Source organism: Lipophrys pholis (assembly GCF_963383615.2).
Source record: "Lipophrys pholis genome assembly, chromosome: 14".
NCBI lineage: Eukaryota > Metazoa > Chordata > Actinopteri > Blenniiformes > Blenniidae > Lipophrys > Lipophrys pholis.
The window spans coordinates 20251306-20270232 of record NC_137633.1 but is presented as its reverse complement, the minus strand read 5'-3'; the positions used below and the strand labels follow the sequence as shown (position 1 = coordinate 20270232).

At 41.2% G+C, this 18927-nt stretch overlaps 2 protein-coding genes across 8 annotated transcripts; one reads left to right on the top strand and one right to left on the bottom strand.

Annotated features, from left to right (window-relative positions):
• Window positions 1–684: 684 nt before the first annotated feature.
• On the bottom strand, window positions 685–3898 carry ccdc197 (coiled-coil domain containing 197; the record flags this gene model as incomplete). Its single annotated transcript, XM_080479871.1, has 8 exons — window positions 685–1657; window positions 1734–1850; window positions 1920–2030; window positions 2849–3021; window positions 3121–3203; window positions 3288–3445; window positions 3555–3731; window positions 3893–3898. The coding sequence occupies 8 exons, from the start codon at window positions 3896–3898 to the stop codon at window positions 1478–1480; spliced, it is 1005 nt and encodes a 334-aa protein (XP_080335997.1). The 3' UTR covers window positions 685–1477.
• Window positions 3899–11691: 7793 nt separating this feature from the next.
• Window positions 11692–18780, top strand: LOC308119897 (ankyrin repeat and SOCS box protein 2-like; the record flags this gene model as incomplete). Of its 7 annotated transcripts, XM_080480173.1 has the most annotated exons (10): window positions 11708–11806; window positions 12293–12404; window positions 15297–15394; window positions 15662–15831; window positions 15977–16132; window positions 16240–16485; window positions 16579–16750; window positions 17328–17919; window positions 18007–18160; window positions 18288–18780. In XM_080480173.1, the coding sequence occupies 10 exons, from the start codon at window positions 11787–11789 to the stop codon at window positions 18416–18418; spliced, it is 1851 nt and encodes a 616-aa protein (XP_080336299.1). In that variant the 3' UTR covers window positions 18419–18780. The 7 variants fall into 7 exon arrangements, with proteins under 7 accessions (XP_080336301.1, XP_080336305.1, XP_080336304.1 ...); XM_080480175.1 differs by lacking the exon at window positions 15297–15394 and having other exon boundaries at window positions 11692–11748; window positions 12234–12404; window positions 18288–18778; XM_080480179.1 differs by lacking the exon at window positions 15297–15394 and having other exon boundaries at window positions 11693–11748; window positions 12234–12404; window positions 15743–15831; window positions 18288–18778.
• Between the last annotated feature and the right edge of the window lie 147 nt (window positions 18781–18927).

Below are 18927 nucleotides of genomic sequence, written 5' to 3'. Positions count from 1 at the left end.
TTGAAATCAAGTTTAAAATAGATTTGGGGTTTGCATTAGTTTTGGTTTAATAAACAAATTATAATTGTGTAATTTCTATATACGTACATACTGTTTTTGGTTCAAAATAAATAAATACTGGCGATAGATGTTATGTACTTTTACTGAATTATTTACATCAATTTTATGACAATTATAATTACAATTACAATACCAGAACGGGCACTCCGTAGTACGCAGACCTTCGCCAACCCCACGTTTGTTTGCGGAACCGAGTTAGCATCATTAGCATGATAGCCGTTAGCTCATGTCGATGCTATCTCGGTAGATACTGTGTGAAACACTGATCTCCTCCATGAGGTGCCTCTCTCATACGCTTTGTATGGGACATTTTTTCACCGTTTCTTGCGATTTATTCGGAAACGGTTAGCCGTTAACGTTCCACAATCTAGTCAATTGGTGTTTGGATAATGACAAGTCATCCCTGAAAATTTCATGCAATTCGGGTGAGTAGATTTTGCAAAAAAGTTGGTAAAATACATACATATTACAGACTACATACATACATACATACATACAAAGCAATAATTAACATGAATTATTAGGATTTAAGTAGACAGTAATATTCATTTCATGATGTGCGACATGAAATCAGTGACACCTACAAAGTATTTCACCAAAAATAATTGAACAACCACAAAAGGTCACAACCTCATGTTAAATACTTTTTTATTTGACTCATTTAATGATCTTTATACAAAATGAAACCGCAATCACGTCACTGTGCACTTGGTAATAATACATATACATAACATTCAACAAGGATTACACACTTCTCACACCTAATAAACATGTTTTTTGTCATGAAGTTCTTTAGCATTTAGAGCATGTGACAATATCGATAATATATACTCTCATGTCAATTTACCTTAACTAAGAATTTGTTTAAGGAATTGGGAAGTCAGAAAGTAATTAATTACAACTAGAGGTTTGTGGGAAAGTGTGAACGCTGAAGCTGAATGAAGCTGAATGAAGCTGACATCACTGACGCTACTGTAAATAAGTAGCATGTTGGTACTTCTACAGACATTTTTCAGGTCTGTAATTTCATTCATACTTTTACTCGTATGTAAAGATTACATCATGTAATCCGATTTTGAAATCTTGAGTCCGCAGCTTTTTAATATTCATTTTTGTAGCTATCAAGTCCATTTCAAGTAAATTCTATGATTTATTTCAAAATATGTTAGCAATGCAGTGTTTTGTTTTTTTCTGTCAATGAGAAATGTAATTTAACTACAAATGCTAGAAATTGAAATATCTGTTTTTGACATGCAATACCCAATGGTTACAAGTTACTAATATGCCTAGTAGTCCCTGAGAAGAATACTTTTACTTGTTCATGATTAAAGAATGACGTTGATTAATATTTATTTTTAAATGCATAGAGGAGCGCTCTCATTTCCCAGTTATACATGAACACATCATAACCTCAGCCTCAACTCAACGCCTCACTCTTTTTGCTCACTTTACTTGAGCTTTTGATTTGTGTTTTGCTTCCGAGGCTTTTCATGGACGCCTTCCTTGTGGCCTTTTCTGCAGCTGCCGTCATGGCCGACCCCGCCACCATCAGCCTCCTCGCTCTCCTCTCAGTGTCCACCTTGTCCAAGATGTACTCCTGAAATTCAAAATAAAAAGTTGGGTAAACTTGGATTGTGGATTGCTGGAGAAAGGCTCATCCCTCAGGATATTACCTTCACCATGTCCATCATTGTCATCACATTCATGTCCTCCAGTGGTCCGTATCCAGGCAGATAACACTGCTCTGCCAGGTTGTTGACAGCCAGGAGCAGCCTCCCCTCCTCCCCCACCTGAGACACGAGAGTCCCATTGGTAATTCTTCTACCTGAGAGTCACGTCTTTAGACTTCCAGCACTTACCCTCTCTCTGGAGAGTCTTTGTTCCTTCTCCAAGTTCACCTCCGCCTGCTTGTTCTTCTCTTCGAGGGTTTCTAACTCAGTCTGCAGTTCAGACAGCTCTTTTATGGACATCTGCAGCACGACACAAGAAACACCTGAGCACGGACTATTAACTGAGTGATACAGACTACAATATGTTCCAATGTGTTGGATAAATGGAATGCCTTATTCCATTGTGTACGGCAGAGGTCTGCAACCTGCGGCTCTGTGTTGCTGTTCTGTAGTGGCTCCTTGAAGCTTTCACAAAATGATACCTGAACAAGAATTTCTATCTTGTTTTCATTTTTTTTCATGCTCACAAAGTCATTATCAAAAGGACTTTCAACCTTTGGCTGAAAACAGCTTGAAGAAACTAAAATGATTAAACTAAAATGAAAACAGCTTGAAGAAACTAAAATGAGTAGGATTTTTTTCAAAAAAAAATGTAAAAAGGTTTGTTAAATAGTAAAAAAATCTAAATTATTTTGAGAAAAATGCTGAAAAAGAAGGTTGAAACCACTGAAATCAGGTACAAAAACGGTTGAAAATGTATTGAAATGTTTGCCAACCTAAAGTTCACAAATGTAACATAAGACACAGTTTATGTTCATATATCAAAACTATATATGAAACTTTAAAAGCTGCCTTAGCCTCATTTTGAAGGTTAGACGTGTGCTGCGGCCCCCCAGTAAATTACATTTTGGAGCAAAGTGATAAAAACAGTTCTTTTGGTCATAAAGGTTGCAGAGCCCTGGTCTATGGGAATGTGATCGTAGTGATGCAGGGCAATAAAAGCATACATGCCACTTTGTAAGGTTGTTGTTACTGTTCATGATTGTTTGTTGGGGGAAGGGTGAAAAGAAAATGACGATAAACATGTGAGAGTAAGCACGTGGACATGCGGCGCCGACCCGTGTCCTGGTGCTGTGCTCCTGCGTCAGGCGGTGCAGGCGTCTGCGGCCGAGCTCCGCCTCCTCCTCCATAAACCTCAGACGCTGCAGCAGCTGCCGGTGGGTGATGGCCAGGCTCTCGTGGTGTTGAATGATGGGTATAACCAAAGATTCAAACCCATTATCAAGGTCGTCTGGAAAAAAATACATTCAGTTTATTCCATTTGACAGTCATACAACTGAATGATGTTTTCCAGGCCCAGCAAGGCAACAACAGTCACATTTAAACTTACTACGAGGGAAGAAATCCAGTGTTTTCAGTAAATAGTCTTCATAGATTTTATACTTTTCAACTCTCTTCTTTAAAACTTGCTTTCTGTAAGAAGAGATGATGGATTTTCGAGTTAGAGAATGAGTAATCTTCTGTTTATCCGACGAGTAAAAGGTTAGTAGCTTGTACCTGGCTCCCAGCTGTTGCAGCCGCTCTGTCAAGTCTTTTATCTCTCTGCATTTCACAATGTTCTCTTCCCGCGTGGCTTCACACTTCTTGAGCGCTCTGTGTCGCTTCGATTCATTTTCGGCCACAAACTTCTCAAATTTCATGACCCTTTCTTTAGTCTGGTGGAAGATACAAGCCAGGAGGACTTCCTTATTAGGACAGTGTCGGTGGTGGTGTCATACGAAGGTCAGCGACCAAGGCAGACAGCTATTTCCTCATTGAACTCGCCTGTTTGTGTTTTTCTTCCAGTTCCGACCTCCTCTGATTGAGAATCTCCACGCAGCTCTTGAACTCTTGTCGTTTGAGCGCCAGACGCTTGTCCACCTCGTCCAAGTCTGCCTGCTTGTTCACGACCAGGGTCTTTTGGAAAGTGTTCACCCCTCCCTCCCAGGCCCTGCCTGAAGTCTAAATGTGAAAAAAAAAAAAAAGATAAAAGAAAGTAAATATAGCAGAAGTACACAGCTGCATGAGATGCTTTCAGGTTGTTGAATTATGAAGAATTCTTGTAAACCTTCTTTTAAAGCAGTGGAGTTCAAGCCATTTTTTTTATTTCCGGTGCTACCCACGACCATGGTTGATCTGAACACAAGTGAAGTAACACTCTGGAAACATAAATAACAACAACTTCCCCAGCAGATGAACTTCCTGAAGTGAAACGTCTTTGTCACAGTGACTCACTGCAGCTTAATGATTGGACTGATGCGTCGAGCTTTCCGTGCAGCGCCTCGCTGCAATACGCCGTGCCTGCACGGCAACCCACAGTCGACAAAATGGAAAAATCTGCTTATTTTAATGAAAAACTGCCATCCTATGGACTATTCAGCTGTCTTCTACAAAGTCCCCGAGAGACAAAACAACCACACACACACTCATGAACAACCGGACCAACACACCTCAGGCTCATGTGTCTTGCGAGAGGAAACCAGAGTATACCTGCCATGCACACACAAGGAGGAACATGCAAACTCTGCACAGGAAGGCCACTACAAATCTGTGCAGCCGTGCGGAGAAGTTCTGCTTCGTCATTTTATTCCTCGCCGGGTCATTCCACAGGTCAGATTAGATTGTCTGGTGAACCGTTGTTGGCCTCATGTTTAACACCCCAAAATAGAACGAGAAGGGGAGAGTTGAGTTTTCAAAGCTTGAAACTCAGTTGACTGACTTAACAGAGTCACTATCATGAGTTGGATGTTTTCACAAGCAACAGCGTTGAAGTTAACATTAACAATCTTCAGATATTGTCCAAACATCATGTTCACCCATATTAAAACTCAACACATGGATTAAATTATGTGTGTGAAGTCAATATTACGTATAAAGATGTCACCTCAACACATACTGCTCTGTTTTGTCGCGATAATGAAAGGCTACCATGCAGCTCTTCAGCTCCTCTGTAGCTTTAAAAAAAAAAAACTTACTTTATTGTTGTTTTTTTTTTTTATTTTGTTGCACAGCAAACACACTCTTAGAGTGTTATATTAAGTGAGGATTGACACACACTTTTCTTAGTTCCTCTTTTCTTTGGTCTTCAATTATAAGGATGCAATGTAAAACTTCAGTTTTGGCTTAGGATGTGTTGGAAAAATAAATTCCGTAAATTCATTTTAAAAGTCAGATAGGTATTGTCTCTCTATAAAATGGTACATTTGATTACTAGAAGGAAAAAAAAAGGCCCCATGTGTAAAAGGTGCAACCATCTGGACTAGTAAATTCAGTTTTTCTGCAGAAAGTTTATCATTAGAAGATACTATTTCTCATGTAGATTACATCACATCAGCGAGTTGGTTCCCCCAAACTTCCCACCTTCCAAGTGGAAAGTTCCCAGTTTGACAGCATGTACTGTATAAGTATTTCTCCCATGAACGCACCATGGGAAATTAACAGAAGAATATAAATGAAATATGCAGGATTAGTTTTTACAAACAAGACACGTGCAAAGTCAGAGAGGAAATTGGCTTTAAAACAAACACAAACCCAAATATAACATGTTGGTCTTACCTTGACAGATGTGTAGTTAACATTTCCATCCTTTCTATGTCTAAACAGGGAAAACAACACGGAGTAACAATCAAACACAGTACACGCTTTGTTAATGGTATTTAATGACCTTTAAAGGAACAGGCCTACCTGCTGTCCTCCGACTGAGTCACAAAAACGTTTCTTGTTGTGTCCTTGTGCTGAGGAAGAGGATGGCTGCTGTTTAAGAGAGGAAGATGAAAAGTGGTCATTGTTTATGTTGGTGTTGCGTTCAGGTGCTCTGCTCCGTCTCTCGATCAAACTTCCTCTGCTCCGGATGTGTCCCTGGATTTGTGTCACTGTTGCCTGGCAACCGCGAGCGGCGTGTCAACGGAGAACGAGCCCGGATCGTTTCTCTGTTGTCATGGTGAGTACAAAAGGGGGCGGAGTTTTTTTCTCCACTTGAATGAGAAGTGGACGGACAAAGATCGTCTGACATGGGGAACTGGGGAGGGCCCACTCTGACCTGATTCTCCAATGTGTGGAACTTTATTTGAACTCAGGGGCCAAAAACAACACAATATGTTCCTCTTTTCCCTGCTAGAATCAACATTATTTCAGCTACTGTTAGGTTTCAGCATTTACAACCAAGGTACCATTAAAAGATTCAGAGGATACAGAGAAATCTCAGAATGTAGATGGCAAGGCTGAAAATCAACACTGAATGGCTGTGACCTTTGACCCCTCAGGCAACAGTGCATTAAGAAGTGCATTAAAAACCCACTTCATTATATAAAGGATGCCACATAGGCTCATGAGCACTTTGGAAAATAGTTTAACAAATGGAAGTTTTTTCAATTCATTTCAAAATATTTCTTTATAGCGTTCCATCTGAGGCACTTTCACAGAGAAAAACCCAATTCCATGTGAGCAAGCATAAGAAACAGTGGAACGGAAAAACTCCCCTTTAAAAGGAAACCTGAAAAAAAAAACCTCAGCCGAACCAGGTTCAGAGGAGGAGACTTTCTGCTGTTCCAGTTAGAGGATAGAAGTGAAGACTCTTTCATGCAGAGTGAAAGCCACATAACGTTCAAAAATGCTACCAACTTCTCTGGGGACCGTGCTCATCTCATCAATTGAATCCAAAGAAATAATGGACGTTATGACATGACATCTAAGCTGAAGAGGGAAAAGACCATCAGAATTTCACTGCCAAAACTTCAACAAATAGTGGTATACCTGTTCCTGTCCCAACTGCTTTGGCAAAATAAATTTGGAACTAGTGTATATTTACAAAGCCCACTAAAGTGAATCATAAAACATAAAATATCTTGTCTTTGTACTTTATTTACTCGATGATACATTGAAAGTAAGTTACAAATCACAACATTGTTGTTCAGGAAATCTTAAATCACTTTCCCTCTGGCCAGGACAACCTCTGCTTTTGATGATGACCTGAAAAACTGATAAATGTTCCATTCATCCCTTGTGGTGCCTCCAGGTAGTGCACCGGTTTACTGAGTTTGTAATGGTTTTCTGAAGGAGTGAAATATTGACCACATTAACCTTATAATTTCTATAGTTTTTGGACGTCTTCCTGAAAATTTGCACATACGTCAGAAGTGGCTAAACATCTTGAAATTTTACGGTCATTGCGCAAGTGTCAGACGAAATGGATCCATAGCGCCCCCTACATTGTTTTCACAATCGAAACATCTACTGCGAGCAATACGTTTAACACGTTTCACCTATGTCCGAGAAATTTGGTCGACATATGCAGTGCGTCAAGCACAACAAAAGGTTCACTGACACCCAAACTCTAGACCCAACAGGAAGTTAGGTGTGAAATGCGTGAAACACAAGCCTCCTAGAAGATGGATTTAATCGGGACAATAATAAAGTATCCAAGATGGATGTCATTCAGTTACCTGAGAGGTTACAAAGAATCCAGCAGGTAACAGCTACGTTTGAGAGCCTGCAAAAACTTCCTGATCAGCAGGTTTTAAAACATTACCGTGGAACTTTAACCACACAGCAAATTCAATCATCTTATTTTCATAGCTTCAAATTATGCAGAAATGCAGAAATGCACTCCTGCACGTTTGGATATTAGACTGGTCAGAATTGGATAAAAACTGTAGGAAAAGAAGACTGAAAAGGAATTGTGTGTTTTCTTCCAACGTTAAGAGACTGAAGCTGAGGTGATCCGTTTCTTTTTCCGTTCTGGCTGGGGGTGTGCCGTCATTTGTATATGACCAAGCAATATGTTGCTTAGTTTGCATAGGACATCACTTCACATCAACTCGACACAGTAAATCAGCTTTTGTCTGTTTGTGACAATTTCATCACAAACATCTCAACCCTGCAGATATAATGACATAAGGTAGAAACCTGCTGACACAGAAGCAACAAGGTTAGTATTTTTTTAACCCTAAAACACTAACGTTGGGTGATTGTCACCCAGGCAATTGTTGACATTTGATTGTGTGAATGCTGATCCTGACAATCATTTGCATTTTTTGACTCGCACAGAGAGAAACACAGAGAAAATCTGTACGACAGAGTAATTGAACACTGATTGAGGAATGAAATGAAGATAGAGTTTGTGTTCAAATAATCAGGACTTTTGGTGAGTAAAATTATGTCATTACAATTTTATGAGGTTATTATTGAGCCATTTTTTATTTCTAAAGTAAAAGCATTTATTCTGGCCACACGAGTATCTGTCTGTGATGCAACGGCTCTTTATACTGCATTTCTGCATCATAATGTGGTTTTCATGGTCATAAAAAGTTTCTGAGGGGTGGATTGATTCAGACTGAGCACTACTGAAGCTGATGAAGCCACGTGGACAAGAAGCAAAATGCCTTTCAAGACATATGACCAAGTCCAGGTGGCCTGATTCACTTTGCTTGGAGATGCTTCCCACCCAGACAAATCAGAATTGAGGTTTTTTAACATGATGTCAGACGTCTCGCGGTACTACTGGGCCCGCCATTTTGGATTTCCCCCTGACTGCAAACAACACGCTAAACAGTCCCACTTTAGGTATAATTTGATCGTATATCAAAGAAGAAGGGCATCTTTTGTGTGGCTGTAGGCGGCACTAACAGGCAGGAAATCTGCCCATACCTCTCATTTTATGGTTTCCCTGCTGACCCTGAGAGAAGGGAGAGATGGATTGCAGTTGTGAGGAGGGAATTCTGGGAGACAACTAAGTCCTCCAGACTCTGCAGTGCCCATTTCATATCAGGCTGGTATTTTGTTTATGTGTGGACAGTTTTTATGGTTCAATTCCAGAAGTTAGTCTTCTGCTCCGGGGTGAAGCTGTCCTCAGCTTCAAGGTTAACTCCCTCGCTTCACAGCAGGTCGGGAAGCAGGACACGGGACTCGGTTTCATGCTCAGCACCTGTAGCATTTGTTTTCCATAAACTCTGTACATGTACAGCTCTTTGTACCTGGACCTGCTGCGATCGCCCGCCTCTCTCACCGTTCCTTCCTCCAACACACACACTTGCTCGCTCAAGCACGCCGCTGAAACAACCTGCGCACCCAGCATCTGTTAAAAGGACGACACCCACACACACACACACACATCACTGAATGTCCACTCACATCACTGAATGACCAGCAGAGTTGCAGAGACGGTGATACTCAAACTCGGGGACACTTGGCAGATCACACTTCACAACATCAGTAAACAAACCAGGAGGGAACAGATATGAGGCATCTATCCCCAACTGTGTCAGTTTATCCCATATCTCTGCTTCCTTCCTCTGTCCAGACGACTCACAGCTGTCAAGAGCTTTACTGTGTGGCTTGGTGACATACCTGAACACTTAAAAATTCATATATCACTCCTGTTGACTGCTGTTTGGCGTTTACATGGTATTGAAAATGATGTCTGTTTACATGAAAATGGCAGAAACTCTGAAAACAATGTAGTGTTTGGCTGCAATGAAACCACTCACACATGCACAATACGCTATAAACGTTAACAATGGGAGTACACGGACATTCGTATGAACAGACCACATAGTTGGATTGATAATACGGAGACTCTGAAGTGTCAGGAGAATACAGACTGAGAGTCATGACACTCTGGAGGCCGCCATTGTTGTTACTGTCCATCTCCTGAGCATGTGCAGAAGAGCTCTTCACGACATTGTGCGTATGAGCAGTAGCAGAGTAGACAGAGACGACGTCCCAGTGTTTCGTTTCCCCTTTTACACGGAGACAGAGTCGGATCGTTTTTGGAAGTTCCACCTTGGGAGCCATTTCCAAAAAGTTGCATTTTCAGTGGTTCCGAGCAACTTTTTGTAAAAACTGACCCCTTAAATGCAGCGACAGTTTTGCACTTTGCACTTGAAGACGTTGTTGTGTAAACGAGGCCTTAGTTATGACTCTTTACTAAAAAACTCTTTGATCACCAGTGGATAAGTTAGAAACAGATGTCATTTCAATGCTAAATTGCAGTTTATGTCATCCTTAACAGTTTTCCATTTTTCCACTGACCACATTGAATCCACTTGCTTGAAGGCGTCATGTTTGACACCCCTGCTCTATACCGCCACCTGAGTTTGACTACCAAAGTCTAAGGCTCTGACATTTAGCAATTCTATTTGTGACTATAAGAGGAGGGAAGAGTTGTTACATAGAATGTGTGAAGTACAACCCCGGCTGTTTCTAGACACTCGTGGTTCGCCAAGACGTTCCACTGGAGATCCTGAAACCTCCAAAAAGGTCTTTATTTCTTTTTTGAAAAATTCTTTAATTGATTTACCTCAAGTTACCTTTAGTGTATGTCCTTGTGCTGCGACGCTTTCGGGTTTCTTTTTTCGTCTTCTTGATTGAATTTGCCAAAAAAGGGTCGATAAACATCCTTTCAATCCAGTCTAATCTGATTGGATCTAGTCTAGTCTAACCAGTAAGATCAGGAAGAAGGAGGAAAACAAATCAGAGAAATACCACAGACTAAAAGAAGATTGCAGCTTTATTAATGTAATTTATAATTTTTTTAAATATTAAAACAATTAAAAAAAAAAAATAGGAGTTTAAATATAAATGTAATGCAGGATTTGTTCTAATAATAATAATAATGAATATAAAATCTGCCTCAATGCTTGTTTGGTTTGTGTTGATAGTGTGCCCAGCTTCACTCCCACCAGAACCAGAGGCGTCGCTACAAGGAAGACAAGGTACAGCAGGAGCTGCCTGGAAGAAGTGCAGCTGCTCCAGTGTTGATATGATAGAGCCTCTTCACTGAGCCACACCGTCTGCGACAGTGACGGCATGTCAGGACCAACACATGTTGCCACAGGGTAGAAGCTCAAAGGAGGCCTCGCATAGACGGCTTCCCTTTGGCTTGTAAAGTCAATATGAACCACGGGTGGAATCCCTCCCTACTATCTGTCATAGCCTTTCCTCTCCTTCGATCCCCTAAGTGAGTTAAATATCAGTGACACAACTTGAAACCTCCCATATTGCAATCTTGTTGTGAATCTCCTCAATGGTTGAGAAGCGTAGATAACTAAAACGCCCTCATCCATCTGTGAATGCAAACACTGAGGTGGAAAGTGAGAATGTCTTACTTTAGGAATTAATTGTGTCACTTTGTCACATTTTCACAATTTTCCACCAAATACAATTATTCTGGAACCGCAAAACATGTCAATCTTATCCTAAAATATATATTTTGTGTTGGATTCATGACATGATTGAGTCATATTTTACCACTTTATTTTGCTTTTGTAACCAGTTTTAATCATTATTCCTCTTTTATTCCCCGCAATAGATTTTTTCAGCATCAACCGTTTTCAATGTTTTAGCCATTTTAACCATTTGAGCTATTTATAGCCCCTGTGGAGTTCCTGTTAGAACAGCTTTAGCTATGTCAGCAATTTTAACTGTTTTTAGTGACTTCACCATCATCATCTTAGCAGTGTTTCCTGTATTATTATTCTTTTTTTTCTTTTTTAAAGTAATTTTGGTTATCCTGTCCATTTTAGCAAGCCAAGCTGTTTTAGCTATTTTGCCTTAATTAGGTATTTTTTAGCAAGGACATTAGATAATTTCTTTAAAATAGTGTGGTATGTGTATAGAATGAAAAATGTACATAGAATTAAACTTTTCAGGGAGCCACTATAAAACATGCTGTGTCTCCTCTTTACCCTTTCTGTAAGAGTAAAGGGTGAAGGGTTTGTCTTCAGAAATGTACCTCTGAGCTATTGTACTCAACAATCCAGTTCCTCCGGCTGTAAATAGACACGTTAAAGCGGCTTGTTTGTTTCTGAGAAAAACCAGAGACCACTTCCAGTCTAGTTTTAGGAAGAATTTCACAAGCACTTCTGACGAAGTGGTTGCGAAAGAGAAATCAGCTGTCACTGCTGCATTTCTTCAAGTACATCTTCACACGTCACCACGTCACAGTAAGAAGTGACACGGCAGTGGAGTGCAGCGTCCTGTGGTAAACATGCTTGTTATGTTATAGAAGCTTCTGTGAGGATGAGCAACACTGTCGTGTGGTGAGTCTTTGGAATGGAAAAAAACAAAGCTTTCAGAGACGATTAATTATCTGGACGGATCGTTATTGCTTATCTGTGTTGTTGTTAATGATGGGAACACAGTGATTTCTTTCTCCGAAAATAGGCTGTAATTTCAGCTTGATGTGACACTGTGATTAAATCTAAACTGAAACATTACACGCATCAACTTTGGCTTTTGGAGCAGCAGAATCAAGGGGAACCAAACACAGTCGAACATGCCCTTAAAAGGCATCTGGTCTCAATGCCTGAGCTCAAGCACTCTCCTATCTGCTGGTGCACCATTCAGCTTTCATGAGTTTGCAGTATGTGTGTGTTATGAGGTGTTTGTTCTGGTTTTAAGAACTGTTAACTCACCTTTTTATTTTTTTATTTTCTGCTGTTAATTGTTGTCCTCCTCTGGATGAAGACAGTTGTTGGATCTCCTGGTCCTCAGACTGGATAACTCTCCTTCTGTGATGCCTGCAGTCAGCAGATCCAGGTCTCTCTACCAGAGGCTGCACAGCGACGTCAAACGCAGCCTGTCTGTGTTCTCACTGGCTCTACACACATCACCCAACGCCACAACAGCCTCGCTCAGGTGAGAACATGTGACTCCACTCAGTCAGCGGCATGACAGACAAACTGCACTGCATTGCATGATAATGCTGTTCTTATTAGGGGTGTAATAAACAGACCATAGGACATTTGGATGTGCTTGACTCTTTCACCTCCCATCCGAAAGTCTTCAGTTATAACCAAGTCTTCAGGATATTGATGAAGTTATACTGTGAGGTGAAGCCAGTGACATCAAAATGAAAACAAACAATAAATACAAAGTGCTTTAGCCTGTGAAGCATATTTGTTTTTATGAAATGTGCTTGTGCAAGGAAGAGAAAAACCATCAGCATCATTAGAGGACATATAAATCAGTAGTCCATGGTGTGTTTTCACAATGTAGAAGGGAATAAAGCAGCTTGATAAAGAATCCAAATATAAATAAGTTGAGGAGATTGGTCTCAAAATGTCAAACATAGTCAAGATCCTCCATATTTTCCACAACAGGAAGTAACTAAATGATTATGAGAGCTTCTGTAACAGTAGTTCTTAACATTTCTACATTGAAGCCCCTCCAGATTCCAACAATTCCACATCAGCAAGCAGAGGAGTCAGTGGAAAGGAAAAAGTTCCCCTCTAAACAGGAAGAAACCTGCAGAACCGGAGTCAGAGGAAGAAACTGTCCTGCTGTTCTGGTTGGAGTTTAGCTGACAGAAGAAGATTTATCTTTTATATGTGCCTCCACATGCCGAAAAGTGTAATCTCATTTAACTGATGATCGAGTCATTCCGCCTGGTACTTGATGAATAATTAAATAAACAAACTTCCATTTCCACTGTTTCATATTTGAGCTGAAGTGTTGTAGAAGCACTGAAGAAAACCTAGAAAGCGCACAAAGAACGTGCAGCTGGCGCTTGAATCCATACAGTATAAATCCATATACTGCCTGCAGGTGGCCGGCTGCCACAAGTTGGAAGTGTCTGTCAATCACAAGACGCCTCCCTCTGGCGGAGATGCTGCAGCTTGCTCAGTGTGAATCAGTGAGATGTGAGTAAGTCACAAGCCAATGCGAGGTGATTTTCATCCAACAATGTGAGACAGATTAAGCTAATGAGGGCGACTCAGAGGTCACGGACGTGAGTAATCGAGTCTCTGCGGTCCTGCCACCCAGCAGTGTCGGCTCACTGTTTTCCCTTCCAGTCTTCTTCTGACACACTCTTTTGGCGAGCTTATCAGACATAAAACAACACTGAGATCCAGAAATAAACAGCTGGAGTGAAAGTTATGAACCTTTCCAGATGGCATTAGCATTTGATCCGGTGTGAGTCTCTGGCACACCATGATGGAGGGAGCAGAAATCATTTAGTGACATAAGTGACACGCAACCATTAAAACCATAATAATAATTAGAATTACTGTTACAAAAAAGGATCGAGATTCTACTTTTTATGAAGAAACTTGGGATTATTCACATTTTGGTATAAATAGATAAATAAATAAATGTCAAGATTTCCAGAATCCCGACTGATTTACTGATATACTGAAGGCACAGTTGACTAAATACAAGATATTTCTCAGTGTCGCTAAAATTGAACTCAATTACAAGTAAAAATGTTGATGACAAAGTGTGCAAGTATGAACACAAAGTACTTTTCTCAGAAGCTACTTTAAAGAATGTGTTACTTTTTACCACATTGTCAAGAGAAGGTGTTTGACTAATTTTACATATGTACATGTTCTATGTTCAAAGGTCAAGTTTTCCAGTCTGTATTTTGTTTATACGAATGACACATTGGTAATTTGTTTGTTTAAAAAAAAAAAAAAAATATATATATATATATATATATATAAAGAAAACTAGCAAACTATGCAATTTTCTCTTTCTTAATCGAAAACATCAAACAAAAAACTACCCAAACTCTGGTCTGGGCGCTCCACCGACTCACTACTGCCACCTATAGCCCTGAAGAGGGATTCGTTTGTTTTTCCATACAAATACCTTGGACTGTACTCAAGTTGTAAAAACAATATGCCAATAAAAGTGACTTATTAAAGTTTTCTTAATTGCATTTTCAATAGCTGTGATTTGATCAAATTTAGCTAAAATTAAATATATTAGTTCTAAACTCGTCTCAGGAAACTGAAAATAACACTATGGTGAATGAATTAGATATAAAGCAGGAATTTTGTTTCTTTAAAAAAATAGAATTACCGGCTACGAGAATGCAAATCAATATGCTTCAATATGATTGGTCTGAACCTAACCATTTTTGTTTGTTTGTTTGTTTGTTTGTTTGTTTGTTTGTTTGTCGTTATGTGACTTTCTATCAGTCTGTACTTCTTCTTATCTAATGACACTTTAAATCCCAATCACTCATAAATAAACAAAAGTACAACTTAATTATAATATGGTGAGTATTTGTAAATCTTGAACTCTATTAATTTCTGCAATTTTCTTCTGATGTTTATGTTTGAAGTGTTTTTAAAGGAAATCAAGCAGTAAAATACTAAATACGCACAAACGATTCAAAACCAATAAATATAAATGAATAGATGTTCCAGGGTTCCCAGACAGATGAGCACAGTTTCCTGTAAGAATGAAGACATGATTTTATCCACTGTAGCTGTAATCGATCAATCTGATCAGATAGTTCATTTGGAAACCATCCAGTGAAATAAAAGCTGCAAGAAGAGCGCGCGGACTACATTATCTCCAGCGCTGCTCTCCTTATCGCTGCACGCCGCAGTCCTCTGACATATATGGATAAACCGTCAGTCCGCCGCCTGACAATCACTCCCCAAAATAATCTGCGAGCGCACAGCTGAGCCGCGCACCGCGCCGCGCGCACGCACCGTGAGGGGGGGGAAAGACCGCCGCACGAACCTGCCGAATAGAGACATGACCAAATTCAGATATTCTGACTATTTATCTCAGTTCCGTCACGCTGGACGGAAGCATGTTAACGTCCAGCCGCGGCTGCGGGAGGATTTGCGGGATGGAGCGCGTGAGAGCGCCGGGACGTCAGAGCCGGAGTGAGTTCCTTTGTTGTTGCGGGGCTCCGCGTGACGCGGAAGCTGCGTGTGTGTTCACGCGCGCGTGTGTTTGTATGAGTGCTTGGGGTCTGAACTGTGTGGGCTGAGAAGTAAAAAAAAAAAAAAAAAAAAAAAAAATAGTTGTTAAAGAAACAAATCAGTCCTATAAATATCATATTAGAGATTTAACATGCTTGAATTAAGAAAAACATCTTCTTACAATCACGTGTAAGTCATTTAACGTGATTTTTCCATCCTTCTTTCAAGGGATGTTGACCCAGTGCTCTTGGCCATCAGAAGAGGGGATGTCGAGGCTGTTAATGTTCTGGCTTCATCCTCCTCTCACAGCCTGCTGAAGGAGAACAAAGATGGCTGGATACCTTTGCATGATGCTGCCCACTGTGGACAGCCGGAGTGCCTGAAGGCCCTGCTGAGGGGTATGCTATCCTGAAAGCACCAAGCACAATGCTTTTTCTCTGTTTGAATCACAACAGCCCGGGTGTATTCAGCGAGGACTTCTATGCACAGATTTTCTAAATGCTAAATGAGTCATTTGTGTTACATGTGGACTTTGTGCTCCAGCTCATCCAGGTTCAGTGGACAAGCGTACATTGCAGGAGCAGACGGCGTTGCTGATCGCCGTATCTGGTGAACACTTGTCATGTGCGCGATGCCTTCTGGAAGCCGCCGCTGACCCCGACATCAGCAGCAACAACAAAGGGACTCCTTTGTACAAAGGTATGGCCGTGAAATCAAATGTTTACAATGGCGCTATTGAGGGACCACAACATACATGGAGCCAGGTATAGAATAGAAGTGACTGTGTCTTGTTTGTGTGTTTGCAGCATGTGAACTGGAGAATGTAGAGATGGTGAGAATGATCCTCTCATATGGCGCCACGGTGAACCAGCGGTGTGGTCAAGGCTGGACAGCTCTGCACGAGGCCGTGTCCAGAAACAACACAGACATCTGTGACATACTATTAAGAGCCAGAGCCACAATCAACCCACCCAATACCTACAGCATCACACCTCTTATTGTAGCAGCTCAGAGAGGCCAGACGAGGGCAGTGCGCTACCTTATTGAGAAAGGTACTTTAAATACTAAACCTGCCCCAACCCTTTAAAAAAAAAACCAACAACGACAAACTGTTCCTGATGTCTTTTCAAATGGCGTGTTTTCAGGTGCAGATGTGAACATGCAGACGTGCGATGGCGTCACCGCTCTGCATGAGGCCAGCAAAAACGGCCACAAGGAAGTTGTGGCTTTACTGTTGACTAAGAACGCAGACGCCAACAAAGCCACTAACTCGGGACTGCTGCCTCTGCATATTGCTGCCCAGTATGGACACCATGAGTGAGTGAAGACACTGAACTAACAATCTGCACCGTGCAGGACCAAATGTTCCTTTTTTTTTTTTTTTGCATTTATCTGGAGCTGCAAAACATCTTCAGCATTCAACACATCTTATAAACTCTTAAATACAGTTAGAAATAGCAGCTTATCAAAGACTTAAAATCAAGAATCTCTTCCAAATATTTTAGTTGTATTGGCTGTTTGGTTCTTATAATATCACCAGATATTCCAGCATTGAAAGATTCTGTCCTCTTTTGAATGAACTCGCCCCTGAGACTTTTCTTTTTTTTGTAGATTACATGTCACATTTATTGCCTTTAACTCCAAAGTAGTAATCATATTGTGAGATAATGTTCTGTGCAACAGAATAAAGGTACGTTTATTTACATGTAATGTTGTAAAAGCTACAGGGAGCCACTACATGCAGGCTGCAGAGCCTCATGCAGCTCCAGAGTCATAGTTTACAGACCCCTGTATTGACGTCGTGTAACAGAAACACTGGTCAAGATCTGATGTTTTGGCTTTCATATGCATTACAAAGCCTCCCCTCTTCACATAGTAGTTACTCTGTGTCCAGGATCGTGTCTCTGCTCGTGTCGGTGACGAGCCGGGCCAGGCTCCGGCACAGTGTGATCAGCCCCCTCCACCTGGCAGCCCAGCACAACAGACACGCGGCGGCAGCTGTGCTTCTGAAGACAGGTGCAGACGTAAACGCCACACTGGCCGGCAGTCGCTCTGCCGGGTATGCTGACCGACGCGCCACAGCCCTCTACTTTGCCGTCGCAAATGGCAGCACGGAAACAGCAGAAGTGTTACTGAAGGCCGGTGCGAGTCTCAGCCTGGATCCGGTCAGTCCTCTACTGATGGCAGTACGTCGGGGCTGCGTCAGCACCGTGTCCTTACTGCTGGAGAAGGGAGCCGACGTCAATGCCACCATCCCGTCTATCGCTGTGACGTTCCCGGCTCTCATTGCACTTTGTGTGAATAATCTGCCTCTACTCAAGTGCCTTTTGGCAAACGGCTGTGATGCCCCGTCCTGTTTCACCTGCACTTACGGTGGCAGCACTCACCCGACTGCCGCAGCATCCCAGACAAGAATGGCATTGATCTTCCAGAGTGACAGTATGCTTCATTTAAACTACAGTGAACCAGCAGAAAGAGCGACGCAGGTGCACACAGGACAACAAACATCATCAATCATTTAAAATGTGTGTGTTCTTGTCAGATAATGTCGGTTTCCTTATGTTTTTCTTTAGTTTTGTGAGTGGATCTCATCACCGGTCATGTGTGAATGGGCAGGGCCGATCGTGGACCTGCTGCTGGAGCACGTTGGTCAAGTTCAGCTGTGCAGAAAGCTCAGTGAACTCCTGGACAGCCGCGAAGAATGGCACGCCGTCAAGAGGACGTCATGTAAGCACTTCTGTCTTTTTTTAACATGTCTTTCTCACTTCCTCACACATGCAAAAAAAGAAAATACAAGTTTGCTTGACAAAGTGGCCATCTGCTTTATCTTCTGTCTTTGTTTTTTTCTGTACAGTGTCACCACGTCCACTGCTGCACCTCTGTAGATTAAGGATTCGGAGCCAGATGGGAAGAGGCAGACTGAGCTCTATCTCAAGCTTGCCTCTGCCCAAGAGACTGATCACATACCTGAGTCTGTCTGAGTGACTTTAAGATGAACTCCGAGCGGTATAGTCCTCAGAGACGGGACTAATTTTATCTGCCTGTGCTTCTTTTTTTAGCTGCATCCGATGTTCTCGAATCTGTAAATGGTCCTCTCAAAGAAATCCTCTATAAATATCTATTTATAATGTATGTGATGTGACAGCAGGGTGCTTTAATCTGAATGTTTTGGGTTTTTTTGCCACATAAACCTCCAGTGAAATGATCCAGTCCCCAAAGAAGTCCTTGAAGAAGTTGAATCATTTATTTAAAAATAAAATCATTGTTTCAAATATCTCCATCAAACATTACTTTGACAAAGAAAGGCGATTCTCATAGGTGAAAATAAAAAGAAGCCAATACAGCATGTTTGGATTCATTTGTGGGATTTTTTTTTCTTCTTTTTTTTTTTTGTACTCAAAAAAGAACAGTCAATCTCTGTAGACAACTAAAAGCAGAAGCTTTTAAACTTACTGTTAATTCTCAGATAGGAGCCACAAGACTGGCATGAAAGT